Source organism: Alosa alosa, chromosome 3 (genome assembly GCF_017589495.1).
Source record: "Alosa alosa isolate M-15738 ecotype Scorff River chromosome 3, AALO_Geno_1.1, whole genome shotgun sequence".
Classification (NCBI taxonomy): domain Eukaryota; kingdom Metazoa; phylum Chordata; class Actinopteri; order Clupeiformes; family Clupeidae; genus Alosa; species Alosa alosa.
The window spans coordinates 26024721-26045167 of record NC_063191.1 but is presented as its reverse complement, the minus strand read 5'-3'; the positions used below and the strand labels follow the sequence as shown (position 1 = coordinate 26045167).

The window sequence follows — 20447 nt, the reverse complement described above, 5'->3', positions numbered from 1 at the left end:
ACCAATCGGATAACTTCAATTCTCGTAGTGTGCCATGCCATTCTCCTCCATAGCTGATAAACTAGTTACTTGGTAATTGATTGGTGATACAAATTATTAATCAAATGGAGTCAGATTAACGAGTATGTAATAACATCATTGCCATTTAACTCTTCACCCTACTTGTCCACACAAGCTCCTTTAAGTGAGGATATAGCTCGACGTCTCTATGTTTCCGAGGCTATATATATAATTTTCTGAGCGTCTTACAATATGCTTACATATCCTGGATATATGGGAAGTCTGATAACACTCACAGTATAAAATGTACAATTTCTTTAATTTCAGTATTCTTCAAATTCAGAATGGTCCAGATAACAAAATATTGAAACATCAGAACAGTGTTTCTTGTGGAACAGTGTCTCATACGGAACAGTGGAACAGTTTTATGAGGAACATTGAAAGCTACAATTAACAGTAATGTTCGTCGGAGCCCCTTCCTAACCTTCTAGAGCGTTCCCACCCCTCTCTATCCAAACCACCCCTCACGGTGATACTGAGGCCTTGACAGTCAGGAGGTCAGAGGTCATCTCCACGATGGTGCGCAGCGGCAGGCCGCTGAGGGAGCCGCGGTGTTGGGCCCGGAGCTTCAGCAGCGCCTCCACAATCTTCTGCCGGGCCACCAGCGGGTGGCGCTCTGACAGCCGTCCCATCAGCGTGTCGAAGCTGCCCATGGCGGCAGCGTTGGTAGGCGGCTGCTGTGGCACATAGGTGCCAGTGGCTGTGGGCACGTCGCTGATGTTCACTAGTTTTTCTATGTGGCAGCGGCTTGGCTGGTAGGCAGAGACAAAAACAGATACAAGAGATCATTGGTGTCAGTATACGTGTGTGAAGAATGTTCCATATGCCCTAGAGCATTACACCAGAGACTTTCTAATGAGGAGATACAGCACTCAAAGAATCCTCCATAGAAATGCATGGGGTTAGTTCGTAACAGAAATATGGCAGTTGTCGACACATACATCCCACCCCTTCCTGTATGCCTTCCTATTCACTTGGATTGGCAAATAGCTGCCAGGAAACTGCCCAAAGTGCATTTCCAAGATGGCCGCTGAGTAGTGTTGTCACGATACCAAAATTATGACTTCGATACGAGACCTGCCATAAATATCACGATGCTCGATACTTAAACGATACTACGGCGAAATCCTAAGATATCTGAAAAAGAAAGGACTCATACCTCCTCCAAGTGTATTGAGTCATTTGTGTTGAATTCGGTGCACTTTTGTAGTGTGCAGGTCAATTCCGGGTTCTAAACTTCCTACATAATTATTATTTTTTATAGTCAGTAAAATAGTAGGCCTACTTTGTGTGATGAAGTCCTTTATTGATTGTTATAGTTCATTTACATTGTGTTGTGTTTTGGCAATAAAGTAGCTTTAAATAGCCAAACTAGGCTAGATCAAGGTCAGTTTTGAAATTACTGCATGCTGTAACTACTGCACTGAATGCTATGCAGAGGGGCCTAATCTTTAGGCCATCTGATGTACAGTATAGGCTAGGCTACCCTAGGCCTTCCCGTGTTCATGGGATTTCTTTGACAGTTGCAAAGGGAAAAATGTGAGGATAGTCTTCTTTGCGCCCAGTGTACAAGTACGACGTTACCACCACTCAGGTCTTCGTCAGATAGGCCTACACCATTACCTGTTGCAATATATCTGTGCGCTTTCCTACATGACGTCTATTTCTTTGATAACATGATTTGCTACCACGTAACAATATTATTATTAGGACTCAACACGCTTTGGTGGTATTATATGCTGTGGGCTTTAATTAGCGCATTTCGGGTAGCCTATCCTACATCTGGGCAATAATTATTGAACAAATTGCAGTCTACATGCCATGACAAATATTACCAGTAGTACTGACCGAACATGAAAGATTATTTACAAGTTATGATAATGTCATTCTGGCGTGAACATTGCGCTTTCATCACATTAGCACCCTATGATTACAGCTCGTTATGTCTCGTCAAAATGATTACAGCTCGTTATGTCTCGTCAAAATTAATTGATGAAGGAAGGTTCGCTTTATCCCAGAGAACCATACTCGTTTCACTTAAGCTAGACTAAAACAGAAGAGAATAACTTGGCACTAACCATGTAGTCGTGTTTTCTATAGCCTATTCCTTAACCTGTCGTTCTTTGAACTCTTTAAAAATGTTGGGATATGTCTTGGTGTTTAGCCAAGTTCCATGCGCAGCCTACTGCTTTTAAATGACTTTGAAACATATTTTTACTTAACGGGCCTCTGTGTACCTGATGGCTTGCCTTCAATATTAAGCATGTAGCCTATCTGAAATAGGCTAGTTCCAGATTTCACCTTTGTTTTATCCACAAGGCCGAGGACTGTCGGCAAAGAACTATGTTGACGTTGCCTGCACACTCACTCACTCAGAGCTGCCTGCTGGACACGCCCACTTGCCTAGATGCGTCCAAGGAGCACTGAGAGCAGCAGTTCACACAGACACAGAACGTTATTATTTTAATAAAGTATCGATTCTAAAAACGTCGGAAATCGTATCGTTTTTTGCGTGAAGGCATCGTGATACCTTTTTAGTATCGATACACCGTGCAACACTACCGCCGAGTGGGGGGACTTGCCTATAAGGACTTTGATAATACTAATTTTGCTTGATCATTCTTTGCATCCACATGAAGCCTAAACCTTAGTTAATTTATGTGGTCCAATATCAGTAAGGAACACAGAAGAGGCTGCTTTCTCACTCACTTTGGGGGACATGTTGTATGGAGTGCTTGTCTTCACGCCCCCAGGCTTGGCCACGTCTCCTGAGGGTGCTGGTGTGGGGGCAGAGGGAGCGTGGGGCTTCTTGAAGGTGTGCTCCCCCTCAGGGCCTGCTGCAGGTAGTCTGCTGACGCGCCTCACCTGGACGGGCTGTCCGTGGATGGAGGTGCCGCTGAGCTCTCGCGCTGCCGCCGCGGCATTTTCAGGAGAGCTCACCGTCACTTTGCCACTCCTTTGAAAGAAGAGAGAAGGATCTGATACAATGCAGTTCGCAACTAAAGTGGACTAATACTGATGTTAAACCACCGAGTTCAGTTAAGATCAAGTTAATGGGCGTCAGCGGGATTATTTCAAACAGCAACATTTACCTGGAAGCGTTTGACATTGTGAAGCAAACTTCTCTGGGCTGGTATTTCTCAAATAGAAACAGCAGATCGTCCTGCAGAGGGAGAGAGGATTTAACTTGAGGCTTTGCTGACCTCTGGTGGCAGTAGATGAGCCATGCAGCCATTTGTTTATAGGAAACACTGGCAATTTACAGACAGTAAGAGGGAGCAGAGGGCAAAGGGGGAAATGGACAAAGACAGAGAGAAAGAAAAATAAAGAGAGAGAAGGAGACAGAATAAGATTACCTCCGTTACATCTTGATGGAGGTCCGTGATGAAAACATCACAGCTGGAACTAATGTTCTTGCCGTCAACATCTGCCACTGTAACAGGAAGAGTCCATGAATCAAATAAGCTTAGATTAAACAATACTATTTGAAGCAGACCAACACAGACAATCGAACATTTTTCGCGTCTCTCACTCTCAATCGCTTTTCTCAGTCGGTCCTCTTTCAAGGTTTGGCCAGCAGCCCCAAGATCCTCCTCTGCATCGTACCAGGCCTCACTAACCTCACCACCACCTGTAGAGATGAGTATAAAGGAATCAAGTTCCTTAGAGTAGCTATGTCTTAAGCCCTTGCTTTTGCTTAGAGCACAACTCGCCAGGAGGCTTCAATATACATAATAACTGTAACACTTCAGTCAACACCATACAGATGGGATATTTCATGTTTGGATGTGGACTGCATCTCTTACCAGGTCTAGAGGAACCTGATTTCCTTTGAGTCTTCAGAGAGCCCACTTTGGAACTTTTAACACTGTGTGGCTTTGGATGGGCCTCTGCAGCCTTGCAGATTGCAATCTTTATAAAAATAAATATATGACATGAAAATACAAATCTAAAGAAGCAACATCGGTAACCTTAAAAAAACGTATATACAGCGGGGAAAACAAGTATTGAACACGTCAACATTTTTTTCAGTAAGTATACTTCCAGTGAGGCTATTCGCATGAAATTTTCACCGGCTCATCCCGCATTCCTCTGTTGCTGAAGAAAAACATGTCAAAGCTTGTTGAAAGTTTGCTACACAACATTTGAACAATCCTATGAAATACTGAGAGAATGTATTCTGGTCAGGCAAGAGCAAAATTGAACTTTTCGGATGTCACACTACACACCATATTTGGAGGAGAAATGGCACTGTGCATCACCCTAAAAATACCCTACCAACAGTGAGGTTTGGAGGTGGTGGCATCATGGTGTGGGCTGTTTTTCAGTTGAAGGAATGATGAATGGAGTCGTTTTGTTCTGGGAGAATCTTTACATCCACCAGGATGATGAGGATGAGACATGGTTAGACCTTCTAGCAGGACAATGATCCAAACCATTCAACAAAGGAAACTCAATTGCTTTCAGAGAAAGGAAATCAAGGCCCTGACTTCAATTAAATTGAACAGTTTTGGAAGTTAACTAAAGATCAAGATTCACAAGAGGAACCCCTGAAATCTTCAATATTAAAGGACTATCTGTTTAAAAGAATGGGCCAAACTCACACCAGAATACTGTGACTGATTAGTTTAGTCATACAGGAAATGCCTTGAAGCTGTCATTACGAATAAAGGCTTTTCCACAAAGTATTTAAGAAATTTCAGCAGGCGTGTTTAATACTTTTTTCCTGTGTCATTCCATACACATAACTCCTATGGACCTTAATGTTTGAATTTTTTTATATGGGTGGATATTTCAAGTTAATACTAATGTCTGGTGAAAATTTCATGCAAATAGCCTCATTGGAAGTATACTTACTGAAAAAAAATGTTCAATACTTATAAAACGTGTTCAATATTTATTTTCCCCGCTGTATATAGTCTTGAGTATATTCTACACATATTCTATATATGTGTAGAATTAACTCCATATATATTCTCAAACAGAATTATCGTAAACGTGCTAATTACCAACCATTTTGTTCGAAAATTCTAAAACAATGTTTTTAATACTTCAAAATAAGATTCGATAAATTAACCTTAATACATTTTTCAGTAGCCATAGGTGTGTAGATTTGAACAAAATCTAGTTTGGTTCTTACCGGGGCTTTTACTGCCTGAAATATCCGATTTTCTTTACCACGCTCGGAGTTTAAAGCTGGGCTGGTGGGTGCCTATTCCCAACCTTTCTCATGGGACATCAACGGCTAATCTGAGAATTCTCGTCGCAATTTAAAATTCCACTGGAGCTCCAACCGGATTTGTACATGCAGCTTTACAACACTGTTTACAGCTCTTCGAGTCACGGTAAATGTAATTTTTGGTACATAGCTAATTTAGATACACTTATGGTGTGGGTGCTTGCGTTTCTTTAGGAATCCGCCGTCTTGGTTTGTATAGAAATGTAGCATAATCACACAATAAGCCTTTTTGTGCCATAAGGCTGAAGTGACAAAGGGTTAAGTGACATATCGAGGTAAGAGGTTGGACATACGGGACGGTTAGTAATATGTCACGTTCCGATACAATTTCAGTTTCTGGACTAAAACAACATACAGCAGAAGGGTATACTACATGTGAAAATGGATAACCCAGAGAAGTAATAAGTATAGTATAAGTATTGATACTCTTTTGATCCCATGAGGGAAATTTGGTCTCTGCATTTATTCCATCCGTGAATTTGTGAAACACAGAGTAATACACACACAGTAAACACACAGCGAGGTGAAGCACACACTAACCCGGAGCAGTGAGCTGCCTGCTACAGCGGCGCTCGTGGAGCAGTGAGGGGTTAGGTGCCTTGCTCAAGGGCACTTCAGCCGTGGATGTGGGCATGGGAGAGCAGTGCTCAACCACTTCTTCCGCCCACATTTTTCCTACTGGTCGGGGATTAAACCGGCAACCCTCCGGTTTCAAGCACAAAGCCCTAACCAGTAGGCCACGGCTGCCCCCATGATATAGTAAATAATAATACACAGTCAGGGGTTACCTGTGCTGGGGTGTACGGTGCCTCTATGTGGAGTCTCTGGGTGTCCACAGAGAGCGGGTTTAACTCATCCAGAGCAGCCCCTGAGAGCACCTGCCTCTTCAGCTGGATGTAATCCTGCTCCAGGGCCCGCAGAGTCTCAGCTAAGCTCTCGGGGACCCCACCAGTGCTTCAAGGAGGCAAAAGGTCATGGAGGCTAATCATTTGGGATGCAACTTTGTTCTGTGAGGTTCTGCAAGGTTTTTCTTCAAATTTATTTTTCTCTGTATGTTTTCCCCCTGGGAAAGGTTGGTGCAAATGTCACCGTCATGTCTTCCACCAGCAATCCAGCAGTTTATGAAAAGGAGTTTATTTAACAGAAAAGAATGAAGTAACCTGTCCTCTAGACATACTCAGATGACATATTACAAAGGCAGGCCCCTAACTTTACCTTTACCGACATTAATTAACTAATCAGAAATCTCAAATCAACCACGCACTGAGAGTCTCACCATTGCAGCTGGCTCTCCCCCTGTACCGAGGTGTAGTATCTCCTCCAGCAGTGATCCTGGCACATGGAGTACTGCAGAGCCAACAGCTTCAGCTCTGCCTGCTGCAGCCTCTGACCACACTCACACCCACTGAAGAACATTACACAAGCAAAAAGACAAATGTTCATGGATAAATATGTACTATAGCTATTGAGGCCTTCAGATAAGAAGCAAACAGTATATTACCATTTTGTGTTGTTGGATTTCAGCTGACTGGCCTTCAACTGTTCCAGTTTCTCTTCCACTGACTTCAGTCTCAAAAACTCCTATGGGACATATAGGGATCCTAATTTACATGATGGGCTATGTGCAAAGTCTTCAGTCTAACTAGAACTAATTTAACAACTATGCAAAATCCATTTGCTAATATAACATCATGGGTAAGACCTTTACTACAAACACTGATGAGTGAGCTCAATGCTCCTACATGTCACACAGTAGCTATAGTTCATGCATGAGGAATTTGCACTTTGCCAGCCATTTAAATTAGGGCCCAAAAATAATTCAGTGGAAATGCATGGATTCCAGTTGCTGCTACTGGAAGCAACTGGAATCCATGCATTTCCACAGAATTATTTTTGGAATCTGATCCCTTATCATACCTGTTCGTACTCATCGCTCGACTTATCGTGACTAAATTTAAGATGGTGGCGAACGGTAAACTTCATGAAGGTACTGTCTTGTAAATAAACTACCAGTGCTTTTTCAAAGTTCTCAATGTCTCGTTTTAAATGTCAAGGCCCTCGGAAGTCTACCAATGAAGCATGGAGCTACTTTCAGCCTTGTAAATGGTGTAAAACAGTGATTTATTTGCATGGCTAGGCTGATGCCCGGGCCACCACAACGAAACACTGTTGGTAGCATTGGCTAACTAGCGCCAGATTTCTAAGTGCAGGGGACAGGCCAAGATGAGCTATGAGACATACGTTCACACTCGGTATCATGTTTCAACACACTTTAGGTCAATATCACACCGGAATTCTCCTTTAATGTCTGAAGTTAAAATTTAGATCCAGAAATGGGGCCCAGGTTGAAGAACCATGGAGTTCCCCTTAAAGGGAGACCATCATAGAGTACCTTAGTAAGGTAATCGAGATCTGCTAAGTGGACCTCCGTGATGACACTCTTGTCAGCAGTGGAGGCCTGTGAGGTCTGGGTGTCTTGATCAAAGCACATGGGAGAGTCCATCTCAGTGGAGGCCTGTGAGGTCTGGGTGTCTTGATCAAAGCACATGGGAGAGTCCATCTCAGTGGAGGCGTCCGTGGTGCTTGGGGCGGCTACACACTCCTGCGTAGACGTGAAACAGGCTCGGAAGTCGCCACTGGCATCTACCATCTGGTTCACAGTGGCAGGAGCAGCTGATACTGGCAGTAGGACTCCAGACTTGTCTGGACTGATCGACATGAAGGACTCGGCCATTGACTGCTCGTCTCTAGATGGGGTTTGCGGACTCTTTTCTATGTCCAGCTTCACGGGCAGATCCACATATGGTTTCTGAAATGGGGGAGCATGGGGTTTCTCTGGAGTGACTGAGCAGTTGAGCCACGGCTCCGAATTCACAGACTCCTCCATGATGCTATGAAACTCGTCTCGGGGTTTGTTATTCCGCAGGTTTTCATCAGCGGTCGCATCAAGGTTTGTCCACTCAGAGGGGCAGCTGTGGCAGGACACTGAGACATCAGACAGGCACAACCCAGCACTTGATGTAGTCAGACCGCTCTCTGTGCACTCAGTGCTGCCCCTTGTGGCCATGAACGAGTCAACATCATCCTTCTCGGCGGACAGGCTGGTGTTTTCCATCAAGTTTGCTGACGTCTGGTCAAACATGGTGCTGTTGAAGCTGTAGTACTCAGGGGGCATCTCTTGCGCCAGATCCAGATAGCTCCTGTTGTCTGTAACCCTCCCGAACGGATCTTGGTGGACAGGGTAAGCTGGAGGGGCACTACCCTGGGTCATCTTGCTGTGGCGCTCCAGCTCCACATCCAGGGAGAAGCTCGCCTGTGCTGATGTGTCTTTGAATGCACTTGCAGTTACATTCTGAACGCTGCTTCGACCCTCTCGCCACTCCTTGGAGAAACGTGGTGCCTGGGGGCATTCGCCTCCTCTTGGGCCAGAAGAGGTCAGTGAAGTGTGGCTGTCGTCAAAAGCTGACTGGAAGCTGTCCTGAGCCACCTGGTGGTCACCAGGAGCACCATGGCTGTTGACACCCCAGACCCCAAGGCCGTTTCTGCTTGGCATATTTTGCTCCTCTTTTGGATTGCTTTGCTTTGCAGCAGGCTCTTGCTTTTGTCCTATGCAAGACAAAACATTAAATCAAGTCACAGAATCAAAATTGACATTTCAACACAAACAAAAGGGAAGCAGTAGCTTTATAACCTGTTAAGTACGTACTCTCATCGACCACTGGTTGAGGGACAAAACAGGTTCTGCATACTTCAGACCCTGAACGACAACTTGTCCCACACTTTTTACACTGAGACATCCCATAAAATGTTGGCATTCTGGATCTGTTTGTTAAAAACACATGGCAAGAGGTGAATTGCATTTTGCATAAAACTTAACTCCACATAACAAATAGTGTTGCACTTGTAGACCCTTTCAACTTGACAAACAAATGTGCATTACTTAGGCACAAAAAGGGAAAGAAAACGTTTCAAAGTTGACATTTTGAAGGACACTACACTTAAGTACGATACTACACTTCAGTACGATACATTTTCATGACGACTTGCATTGATTTTGAATGTTTACACCGAATGTTTAAATGTTCACACCATTTTAGCAGTACTGATACTAAAGAATGGTAATTTATTCAGGTTTTAATAAAAGTCATATTTCTTATTAGTTTTCAAAAAATTAAAAGTTCCATATTCTGCCTTCCAGGCCTATTCTATTACTCCACTATTAGTTGACCAACAACATTAGCTACCACTGACATTTCACATCTCTTACTGATGTTTAAGGTTTCTGCAATTGCATAATTTCAGTACTGGTATTGAGATACTTAGGCATGGTATTGTATCGAAATCATAACTTTGGCATCATGATAGCTAATAACAAGTGGCATTAAAAACAAAACACAAAGAAGGCAAGAGGGACATACTTGTTTAATTCTGACGACATTGTGATAGCTGCTCTTCTTATCTGTGCTGAAGAGAAAGAAGAGATTTAAAACAAATTCATAGGGACTGTGTAAGGCATAAAGTGCAGAGGAAATCACCAATCTTATGCAATTGCTGTATAAAAAGCAACAACTCACGTTTTACATGGACTATTCCTATGTGCTGTGCTATGTCAAGAGCAGGATGCTTCCGAATAAACTGATGAAAACCTCCCTCGTCTGCCAAAGGGGAAAAAAAAAGTTGGACTTATTAACATAACACATATTCTTAAGTCAAAAAGTAGTATACATCGCACACTGGAGGGTATATTTTGCTGACTTTATTTGGCGTGAAAAACGCGTTTCGTAATTTGCCTGATGAAGCAAATTGCGAAATGCGCTGTTCACGCCAAATAAAGTCAGCAAAATATACCCTCCAGTGTTCGATGTATACTACTTTTTGACTTTTCAATAGTTATACTGCACACCATCAGCACCTGGAGCAAAAAGGGCTGTGCACAGAGATTTTGACCTTTGATAACACATATTCTTGTTGAGATGTGAATAGTAGTCTTGTCAGTTGTCAACCATATGGTATTTCACTTCGTCAAATATTATCCCATATAACCTAAAACCCCATTCAATTAAGTAAACATTAATTTATTTGAATTACCTTGGATTATTTTCCTATCTTCATCTGACAGACTGGAGTACCACGCCAGCAGCCTCTCGTCTTCTAGCTCCAGACTATATGAAGAGTTCACCAAATCAAACAAAGACCTGAAGAAAAACACAGAATTCTCCCCTTCAGAACAAAGTAAATGCATATCAGTTCATGCAAAGGTATGTCAAGCCTGTGTGTTCTATGCCTTCTACCTGGAGGACTGTGTTATTACTGACAGACCTTACTGACCTTTATGGGGTGACAGTGAATTAGACATACCTGCAGAGCATGAACTTCTTAGCCACATTTATAGACAAGTAGGGATACTTGCTGAGACCTGTAGAAGCTTAAAGAATTATGATTAACAGTGACGTTATTACTAAATATATTTAACTTGTGACCTAGTCCTACACATTTCCATCATATGTCATGCAACAGACACCTGCACTGTACCTCCAATTGTATATCCAATAGGTTATGTTGCTGAGTGTGACAAGGTGAAAGGACCTGGGTGCTTTTCACAGATTTTACTAAAACACCTTTGACCACAATAACATACAATGTGATCATTGGGTGGCCACTCCTAATGGCCAGTCAACTTACCACGGTCACCATGGTAGAGGCTATGAAATGGAATCAACTGCCACGTTATCCCTGCGGCATAAGAATCTGGTTGTGGCATCGCAGGGGGCCACCACATGTTGGGTAACGTTTTCGGTAGTGCGCTGCTAAGTTAAGACCAAAGGTTTAAATGGACAAACGAAGGACTTTGCTCTATTTGTTCTTAAGTCTTACTTGTAACATTATTAAAAGAAATCGGACATAAGTTACCTTTTTTGAGCATAAAAGCTGGTCTGTGAATTAGCCGTGCACGACCGACACGTTGGAGGGTACTTTAGCAGCGGCATTCTCCAGTGCGAGCTAAACGACTATCTGGCTCTGACACGACAGAGACACGTGTGTAGGCTATGTGTAGCGCAGGAAAACTCGCGTCAGAACATTCAATATTCGTGATTCACATATCTGCTCAAATCAGCCAAGGTACAAGCGAGCCATCACGTCAGCTCAACTGGCAACCCACCACCCTGAACGCAGCTAACATACATTCACGATCTATTTATCATGATAAAAGAGCATCAGCATAAATAATATACATTCCCATTACATTGTGAAATGTCCAACCAATTATTAAGGAATAAGATGAACTTACACTCAGTTGACATAAAAGTGTAATTAACGTTAGCTACCTTACTAGTCCATGCTAAGTTAGAGTTTACGTTAATGAAGTTAACGTTATCTAAGTTTACAGGTCATAACTTAGAGAGCTTATCTTCAACTGATGACCAAAGCGGGAACTAATATTTGACTTTTAATAGATATCTTATACATATTTATCTATGGGAAAATCAGACTAATTCCATCATTTATGTTAGTCACTTGTTATCCAGGTGTGTTAACGTTTGGCCTGTCTGGTTAGGTCTGTAACTAGCTTCTATAACTTAGCATTGTACTTGTAGCAAAAAGATAATGTGAAATCATTTCCACAGTATTGCTAGCTAACATTAGCTAGTTGTCCAACATAAACAACTGTGTGGGTCGATTACACGTTAAGAAAGAATTAATCATTTACCTTCAACAAACTGATGTTTCCAAATTGATGAATAACTTGCTAGCTGCAATCTCATTACTAGATCGCGTTTAGTAGTAATGACACTACCTATCCACTAGAGGGTAATGTACACAAAGTTTAAAATAGTTAGCTTCTATGAATGTAACAACCATTAATTTGAAGGTTGGCTGGCTGCTTGGCCTGCTGTTGCAACTAACTCCCTAATTTAAAGTTTGTGGTCAGTCATTTTAATTGTATTATTTTTTCAAGTGGTACATAAAATCCACATATATTAGTCATCTATGGAGATTATTCCAGCTCCTAATGTTGAATGCTCAGGAAAAATTATGCATTGGGGTTTATTTGCAGTTTTCAAATAAAAACACAGTTGAAAGCATAGCTGCAGACACTAGTACTTTGAACTTAAGCCTGACTTTTCAGAGTGCAAAGGAATGGGCTCATATGCCCTCTTCGTTGACCTAACTCCTAGGTCTATTAACTTTTAACCGAAGACGTACAAAAGGCATCATAAGTGCCAGTAACTGATTTCTCCAGGTTCAGTGGACACTCCATAAACAACACATCAGCTGACAGTCTTTTTTTTTAGTTGTACAAGGTTTTATTGTATTTATAGGTAGGGGTAGTTTTTTTTTTTTTTTTTTTTTTGGGGGGGGGGGGGGGGCTTTTATCTGTATTTTAGCTTCTTATTTATTCATGTTTTAAACTTAACTTTTATTCTATAACATTATTATTAGCATGTGATGGCACAGTTGGATTGGAGTCAGGAGTTTATTTCACTGCCTGTTGTAGGTCTATGACTATGCATGTGACAAAAATAAAGAAACTTGAACTTGAAAAAAGAAACAAAGCCACACATAACTAGAGCTGAATCAGAAATATAAAATCAAAATTATTTTCCTCTGCAAACCCCCCCCAAACTTAAAAACAAATCACAAATAAAGACAGGGTTACAAATTCCTCTTTGTCTAGAAATTACTTCTCACCCCCTTCTAACCCCTTTCCTAGACTCCCCTCCTAGCCCTTTTTCACAGAGTCCAAGGCCTGCGCAGAAAGGAGTTTAGAGGTCATCTCCACAAGAGTGCACAGTGACAGGCAGTTGAGGGAGCCGCGGTGTTGGGTGCGCAGTTCCAGCAGCGCCTCCACAATCTTCTCCCGAGCCACTGATGGGTGAAGCTCTGACAGCTGCCTCATGAGCGTGCCAAAGGTGACCGTGGTGGTGTTGGTAGGCGGCTGCTGTGGCACATAGGTGCCCGTGGTCGTAGGCACATCACTGATGTTCAAGAGCTTTTCTATAAGACAGCGAACAGGCTGGCAAATAGAGATACAAGAGGTTACTAGACATTTAGCACAAGCCAAAGTATTGCACATATTTGAAAAAAAATAGGCTATGACCCTAGTTTGTTTAGCTGAATAAATGTCAAATCATTTCAATTAGTATTGAAGTATCTTTTGCTTTTAAAAAATAAATAAATAATTAAGTGATACTGAATTAAAAATGAGATCTCATAATAATTAAAAAAAAAAAAAACACATAAGCAACAACAAATGTGTATGGGAGATTTGTAGCATGCTTATGCAAGATGATCCTTTGCACCCATATGTAACTATTTCTCTGGTCCAGTGTCAGTCAAGTAAACAGAGTGTTCAGAAGAGGCTGCTTTCTCACTCACTTTGGGGGACATGTTGTATGGAGTGCTTGTCTTCACGCCCCCAAGCTTGGCCACGTCTCCTGAGGGTGCTGGTGTGGGGGCAGAGGGAGCGTGGGGCTTCTTGAAGGTGTGCTCCCCCTCAGGGCCTGCTGCAGGTAGTCTGCTGACGCGCCTCACCTGGACGGGCTGTCCGTGGATGGAGGTGCCGCTGAGCTCTCGCGCCGCCGCCACAGCATTTTCAGGAGAGCTCACAGTCACGTTGGCACTCCTTTGAACAGTGGAAGGTCAGTGTGAGACTTTATAATATGGTTGTCAATAATAGCAGACCAATTTCGGAAGCTTAAGACTCTCAAGCTGAACTACTGAGGTAAATGGAACCAACTGACTGCCATCACTTTTAAAAAACAAACAAAAAAAATACCATTTAGTTCATGTCTGTGGGTTCTCATTACTTGAAATGAAAGCATAATTTACCTGGACTTGTCCGACATTGTGAAACAAACATCTCTCGGTTGACATTTCTTAAATGCAAGGAACAGATCCTCCTGCAGAAGGTGAGTGGATTTTACTTAAGACTTTGCTGCCCTCCTATGGCAGTCAATGAGCAATGCACAATCATTCCTTCGAAGAGCACAAGCAGGTAAGCGTGACACTGTGTGTGCGTGCATGCATGTACCTCAGTTACATCTTGATGGAAGTCTGTAACATGCAAGTGGCCACTGGAACTGACACCATCACCATCTTCCACTATAACAAAATGAAAGTGCATGAGTGAAATGAGTGGAGATCAAACAAGACCAAATCAGACCGACAAACGTACCTTTTCTATTTCTCTCACTCTCAGTTGCTTTTCTGAGCCGCTCCTCTTTCAGGCTTTGGCCAGCAGCCCCAAGTTCCTCCTCTGCATCGTACCAGGCCTCGCTGGTAACATTTACTCCCTCACCACCACCTGTAGAAATTAATATAACAGGAACAAAGCTCCTTAGAGTAGCTATGTCTGAAGGCCTTGCTTTTGCTTAGAGCACAAATGGCTAAAGGCAATTGCCAAAAGGCGGAGACTAAACGCTTAATTCAATCCTAATTTAATTTAGGGTGGGGTTGAAGCGCTTACCCGGTCTGGTGGATCCATGGGATGGGTCGGACTTCTGGGTCTTCACAGACACCATTTTGGAGCTTTTCACACCACCTGGCTTTGTGTGTGGCACTGCATGCTTACCCGGGCCATCCTGTATGAAAATTAAACATACACACCAAAAATATTTCACTGGGGAACAGAATGGATATATATGTATACATCACAAAAGAATAGGTAATGTAGCAAACCTTCTGGGATTTTATATTTGTGGCATGCCTTTCACCTTCAAGTGAATTGAAGTGCTTTTGTGTGTCTTCTGTTTCACTATGAAGATGAGACTGAAATCTATACAGAACAAGGAACACTTGGAGATGTATTTGAAGTTCAGAATGTGAAGGTCAGCGATTAAGCATCATTAAATAATACTACAACTAATCACTACACACTTGCTATACACTCACCAAAGCATGTACTTACTCAAGTGGAGTCTCATCTTCCAGATATTCATTAATTTTCTGTGTAAAAAATATGTAACAGGTGGGTTTAAAAGCAACCACACACACGAAAGTGAACACAGCTGAAAAGTACTGTACATGATTCTACCTGTGCAAAGTACTGTACGCGATTCTACCTGTGCTGGGGTGTACGGTGCCTCTATGTGGAGTCTCTGGGTGTCCACAGAGAGCGGGTTTAACTCATCCAGAGCAATCCCTGAGAGCACCTGCCTCCTCAGCTGGATGTAATCCTGCTCCAGGGCCCGCAGAGTCTCAGCTAAGCTCTCAGGGACCCCACCAGTGCTTCAAAGGAGGAAAAAGGTCATGGAGGCTAATCATTTGGGATGCAACTTTGTACTGTATGTGAAAGTTCTGTATGTGAAGTCTGCTCTTTGATACATCTGTTTTCAAGTGTAAATGCTCTTGTAGGTCCTCTAAAAGGTCGATGCAAAACATCATCCATCAACTATCCAGCAGTCAATGGAAGGTGGTTAATTAACAAAATGGAATGAATACCTTTGGATCAACAACTTTCAGATGAAAGTTAGACGGCACCTGCCTTTGTAATGTCATCTGAAACAACTTTCAGTTGTTGCATTTGTAATGGGCCATCTGAAAGTTGTTTCAGATGACATATTACAAAGGTGCCTTCTTCAAAACACTCATTAGGACCCACAAATCAACCACGCACTGAGAATCTCACCATTGCAGCTGGCTCTCCCCCTGTACCGAGGTGTAGTATCTCCTCCAGCAGTGATCCTGGCACATGGAGTACTGCAGAGCCAACAGCTTCAGCTCTGCCTGCTGCAGCCTCTGACCACACTCACACCCACTGAAGAACATTACACAAGCAAAAAGACCATGTTCAACTAAAGATGCATACTGTTGTTATTATGGTTATGGGTCTGTCTGTTATGTTGGGTGTTGTAGGTCTCTGTATTTATACGTTTATTTTTTATAATTTGTTTTATTTTGTACAGCACTTTTTGGTGAGTGAAAGCCGTGTTTAAATGTGTTATATAAATACATTTTACTTACTGGTGCCTTCAGATATGCAGCAAACCGCACTTGTATCTTAACAATTCATAATATTAAAAATAATATTTGAGAGAGATTCTGAGAGCCTGGGTTTCACCATTTTGTGTTGTTGGAATCCAGCTGGCTGGCTTTCAGCTGCTCCAGTTCCTCTTCCACTGACTTCAGTCGCAAAAACTCCTATGGGACATATGAAGTTGAAAACAAATCAGGCATTTAAGTGTGAACATGGCGTTTAAGACTTCAGGGACGACCACACTCACCTTAGTAAGGTAATTGAGATCTGCTATGTGGACCTCCGTGATGACACTCTTGTCAGCAGTGGAGGCCTGTGAGGTCTGGGTGTCTTGATCAAAGCACATGGGAGAGTCCATCTCCGTGGAGGCGTCCGTGGTCCTTGGGGCGGCTACACACTCCTGCGTAGACGTGAAACGGGCTCGGAAGTCGCCACTGGCATCTACCATCTGGTTCACAGTGGCAGGAGCAGCTGATACTGGCATTAGGACTCCAGACTTGTCTGGACTGATCGACATGAAGGACTCGGCCATTGACTGCTCGTCTCTAGATGGGGTTTGCGGACCCTTTTCTATGTCCAGCTTCAAGGGCAGATCCACATGTGGTTTCTGAGATGGGGAAGCATGGGGTTTCTCTGGAGTGACTGAGCAGTTGAGCCACGGCTCGGAGTTGACAGACTCCTTCATGATGCAATTATCTCTGGTCTTTTTCTGCAGGCTGTTAGTGTCCAGGTTGGTCCACTCCGAAGGGTACTTCTGGCATGACACGGAGATTTCACTAGGGAACAACCCAGCAGTGGGTGTCATCAGGCTATTCTCTGTGCTGCCCCTTGTGGCCATGAGGGAGTCAACACTAGCCTGCTCGGTGGACAAGCTGCTGTGGAAGCTGTGGTATTCTGGGGGTGTCTCTTTCTGCAGATCCAGACAGCTCCTGTTGTCTGTGACATTCCTGAACTGTGTTTGGAGGACGGGGTAAGCTGGAGGGGAACTGCCCTCAGCCATCTTACTGTGACTCTCCAGCTCCATATCCAGGGAGAAGCTGGCCTGCACTGATGTGTCTTTGAACGCACTTGTGGTTACACTCTGAACACTGCTCCGACCCTCTCGCCACTCCTTGGAGAAACGTGCGCCTCCTCTTGGGCCAGGAGAGGTCAGTGAAGTGCGGCTGTCGTCAAGAGCTGACTGGAAGCCGCCCTGAGCCACCTGGTGGTCACCAGGAGCACCAAGGCTACTGGTCAGCATATTTCGGTCCTCCTTGGCATCTCTTGGTATTACAGTGGCCCCGCCCTTTTGTTCTATGCAAGACAAAAGTGAAACTGTCAGAATCAAAATGACAAAATTAACACAAGAAAATCATTGCTAAAATTATCTTAAACATCTGTTGTATTACTATAGGGGATGAGAGGAGTAACTTTTACAACCTGTCAAGTACATCCTCTCCTCAACTGCTGGGGAATGAACAAAACAGGTTCTGCATGTTTCAGACCCTGAAGGACAACTTGTCCCACACTTTTTACACCGAGACACCCCATGAAATGCTGGCAATCTGGATCTGTTCGTCAAAAACACATGGCAGGAGGTGAACTGAACACACAAGCCACAAGCACACACACATGGCGGTATAAACACATAAGAGGCGAGGCCAGACAGACAGACACAGACAGAGAAATACACACATACATACTTGTTCAACTGTGAAGCTATTTCTTCAGCAGCTCTTCTTATCTGTGCTGCAAGGGTGAGATTTGAACATATTGATTCACCCTACACCGATAGGCTACATGTAAGTGCAGAGGTCAGAGGAAACAGAATAGCAATAACTCACGCTTTACATGGACTATTCCGATAGGCTTAGCAATATCAAGAGCAGGATGATTTAGAAGAAACTGATGAAGACCTCCCTCGTCTGCCAAAGAAAAATATAGGCCTATTCGGAAAGCACTCACACCTTATTCCTGTTAACATGTGAATGTTACTATTGTCACGCAAATGGTATTTTATGTGTAACATAATTAACCATAACCTCAAAATTACCATGGATTACTTTCCTATCCTCATTTGAGAGGCTGGAGAACCAGGTCAGTAACCTCTTGTCTTCCAACTCCAGACAATACACAGAGTTCACCAAATCAAACAAGGACCTGGAAAAAAGACAGAATTGTGAGTGCAATGGTGAGTCACGCCTGTGTTTCTATGGCTTAACAGGACTACATTAATGACTAATCAACATACTCAGTTACAAGAACCTACCAACCTGTAGAGCATAAACTTCTTCGCAACATTTTTGGACCAGTGGGGATAATCAAGTTTACAGACAGCTGCAGGGGTTTAAACAAATACATGGTTAAATGTGTTTGCCCCTTTTCTAATCCATTTAATGGAGAGTTCACAGTGCAACAACAGAGTTAGCTACCATAAAGGTAAAAGTAGTTTACCTGCCCTTTGACCACAAACAGTGGCATTAATACAATATGATATTTTGGTGGCCACCAGTAGCCTAATATCTACGTCCAGACAACTTACCACTGCCATCTTGGTATTGGCTTTGGAAAGGAATCGACTGCCACGTTACCGCTGTGGCATACAATTCAGGTTCTGGCATCGGCTGGAAACACCACATATTGGGTAGCCTAAGCCAGGAAGGCTGCACTGCTACATCAGATCAATCAATAAATAAATAAATAAATAAATAAATAAATAAATAAATAAATAAGTAGAAATGACTCACAGTTTGCAACTCTGTGACAACAAATGTGTCTTCGAAGGTTTTGACCGAAACACTTTTAACATTAAATAATCTTGAAATAAGATTTCTCCCTCCCGTAGCTTAGCCCTTCTTTTTCGCTAGGGTGTAAATTGGCCACAGCCAATTATCTACCATCATAACTGAGAAACACCTGTGCTGAAACCATGGCTGAAACACATTAACCTGGGAACACCCTTCTCGATTATACAGCGGGAGTGGGTCTGGAAAAAGTTAACTTCCAGCTGGGTGTAAATAGTGAAATTAAACTTAAACTGGTAGCCTACATTAAACTCTTACCAAATCGTTTCAAAGTAGCAATCTTGTAGCCGAAGTTTTTAAAAACAGTTGTTCACTCAATTCCAAAGAAATACATGTCCATGCTGGATATCAGGGATATTGGAAACAGACCGTCGAGCCAAAGCGAGCTAGGCCAGGCCGTGCCGGGGCTAATTGCGTTCACACCTTCAGGTGCGGGTGCTAACTTGGGGGCTATATTCATGGGTTTCATCAGGTCCCTTTCCACAGGTGTATAAAATCAAGCACCTTGATTATCAATGCAGACTGCATGGTGCTTGATTAATACACCTGTGGAAAGGGACCTGATGAAACCCATCAATTGGTGCCTCTTGGCCAGTCGGACCTGCAGAGCAAATCTCAAAATTGGCTAAAGTTTGTATGGGTATTCCCAGACTAGAAGCTCATAGTATATCGTGCTCTTTAATTTGCCTCCTTGCAGGTGGAAATCACAAGAACAATTAACTTTAGAGCCAACTCGTAGCAAAAATTGTAGGCCTATGATCTCTAGTGCAATTATACTGTGCAGAGACGGACTTGTAGCCTACGCTAGTACATTATGAGACGAACCATGGAATGCATTACATCAATTTTCTATTACACATTTTCTGGTATCGTAGGCCTACGGAAGTAGGCTACGGCGCTGCCACACTAAATTAAATAAAAAGGCTCAGCCTATTATTTAATTACGTGAAGTTTCTTGTTATAACATTCAACTAGCCCGCTTGCTTACGACGAGACTCAGGCTGCGCAGTCGGCACCCGCTTCCTTATTTGGGTTTTGGGTTGCCAGGTTTTAGCCTATGAAACGGTTGAAATTGAAACTAAGTGATCGTGTATGTGTGGGGTGTATTTCATACACAATCTGGCAACCTGAATGGATCAATGATTTTAAAATGAAGTTTGATGGCCATGCAAATTACAGGAGTTTTCCGGGAGAAATAACAAAACGGGAGGATGCTGGGAGATGACCTTGAAATACGGGAGAAACCCGGGGAAAAATGGGAGTGTTGACAGGTATGCCATAACGCCAGTGAAATGCCTTGGCATTTGTATGATGTGAATGATAACATTTGTTTTTTGTGCATTTTTTCTCATGTACATTCTTCCAAAAATAGCAAATGCTCAAATTC

The 20447-nt window shown here is 42.9% G+C and overlaps 2 protein-coding genes across 16 annotated transcripts; both read right to left on the bottom strand.

Moving 5' to 3' along the window:
- Nucleotides 1-300: 300 nt before the first annotated feature.
- rbm44 (RNA binding motif protein 44) lies at nt 301-12226 on the bottom strand. 12 transcript variants are annotated; one of them, XM_048240102.1, is made up of 18 exons: nt 11210-11986; nt 10982-11106; nt 10658-10724; nt 10388-10494; nt 9874-9954; nt 9718-9763; nt 8991-9121; nt 7815-8905; nt 7692-7757; nt 6801-6880; nt 6576-6704; nt 6088-6253; nt 3867-3972; nt 3593-3691; nt 3417-3493; nt 3153-3223; nt 2770-3016; nt 301-812 (listed from the first exon to the last, which is right to left on the bottom strand). In XM_048240102.1, exons 1-18 carry the CDS (start codon nt 11284-11286, stop codon nt 525-527), a joined length of 3054 nt encoding a protein of 1017 aa, XP_048096059.1. In that variant the 5' UTR covers nt 11287-11986; the 3' UTR covers nt 301-524. The 12 variants fall into 12 exon arrangements, with proteins under 12 accessions (XP_048096059.1, XP_048096062.1, XP_048096063.1 ...); XM_048240105.1 differs by lacking the exon at nt 11210-11986 and adding an exon at nt 12009-12226 and having other exon boundaries at nt 7692-8905; nt 10982-11103; XM_048240106.1 differs by lacking the exon at nt 11210-11986 and adding an exon at nt 12009-12069 and having other exon boundaries at nt 7692-8905.
- Nucleotides 12227-12757: 531 nt separating this feature from the next.
- Nucleotides 12758-19476, bottom strand: LOC125292687 (RNA-binding protein 44-like). Of its 4 annotated transcripts, none has more exons than XM_048240111.1 (19): nt 19319-19476; nt 18799-18927; nt 18530-18593; nt 18310-18416; nt 18101-18181; nt 17960-18005; nt 17697-17827; nt 16525-17570; nt 16362-16441; nt 15930-16058; nt 15364-15529; nt 15210-15247; nt 14981-15077; nt 14769-14883; nt 14478-14606; nt 14334-14404; nt 14132-14202; nt 13679-13925; nt 12758-13316 (listed from the first exon to the last, which is right to left on the bottom strand). In XM_048240111.1, exons 2-19 carry the CDS (start codon nt 18893-18895, stop codon nt 13023-13025), a joined length of 3009 nt encoding a protein of 1002 aa, XP_048096068.1. In that variant the 5' UTR covers nt 18896-18927; nt 19319-19476; the 3' UTR covers nt 12758-13022. The 4 variants fall into 4 exon arrangements, with proteins under 4 accessions (XP_048096068.1, XP_048096070.1, XP_048096069.1 ...); XM_048240113.1 differs by having other exon boundaries at nt 18799-18924; XM_048240112.1 differs by lacking the exon at nt 19319-19476 and adding an exon at nt 19004-19073 and having other exon boundaries at nt 18799-18924.
- Nucleotides 19477-20447: the final 971 nt, after the last annotated feature.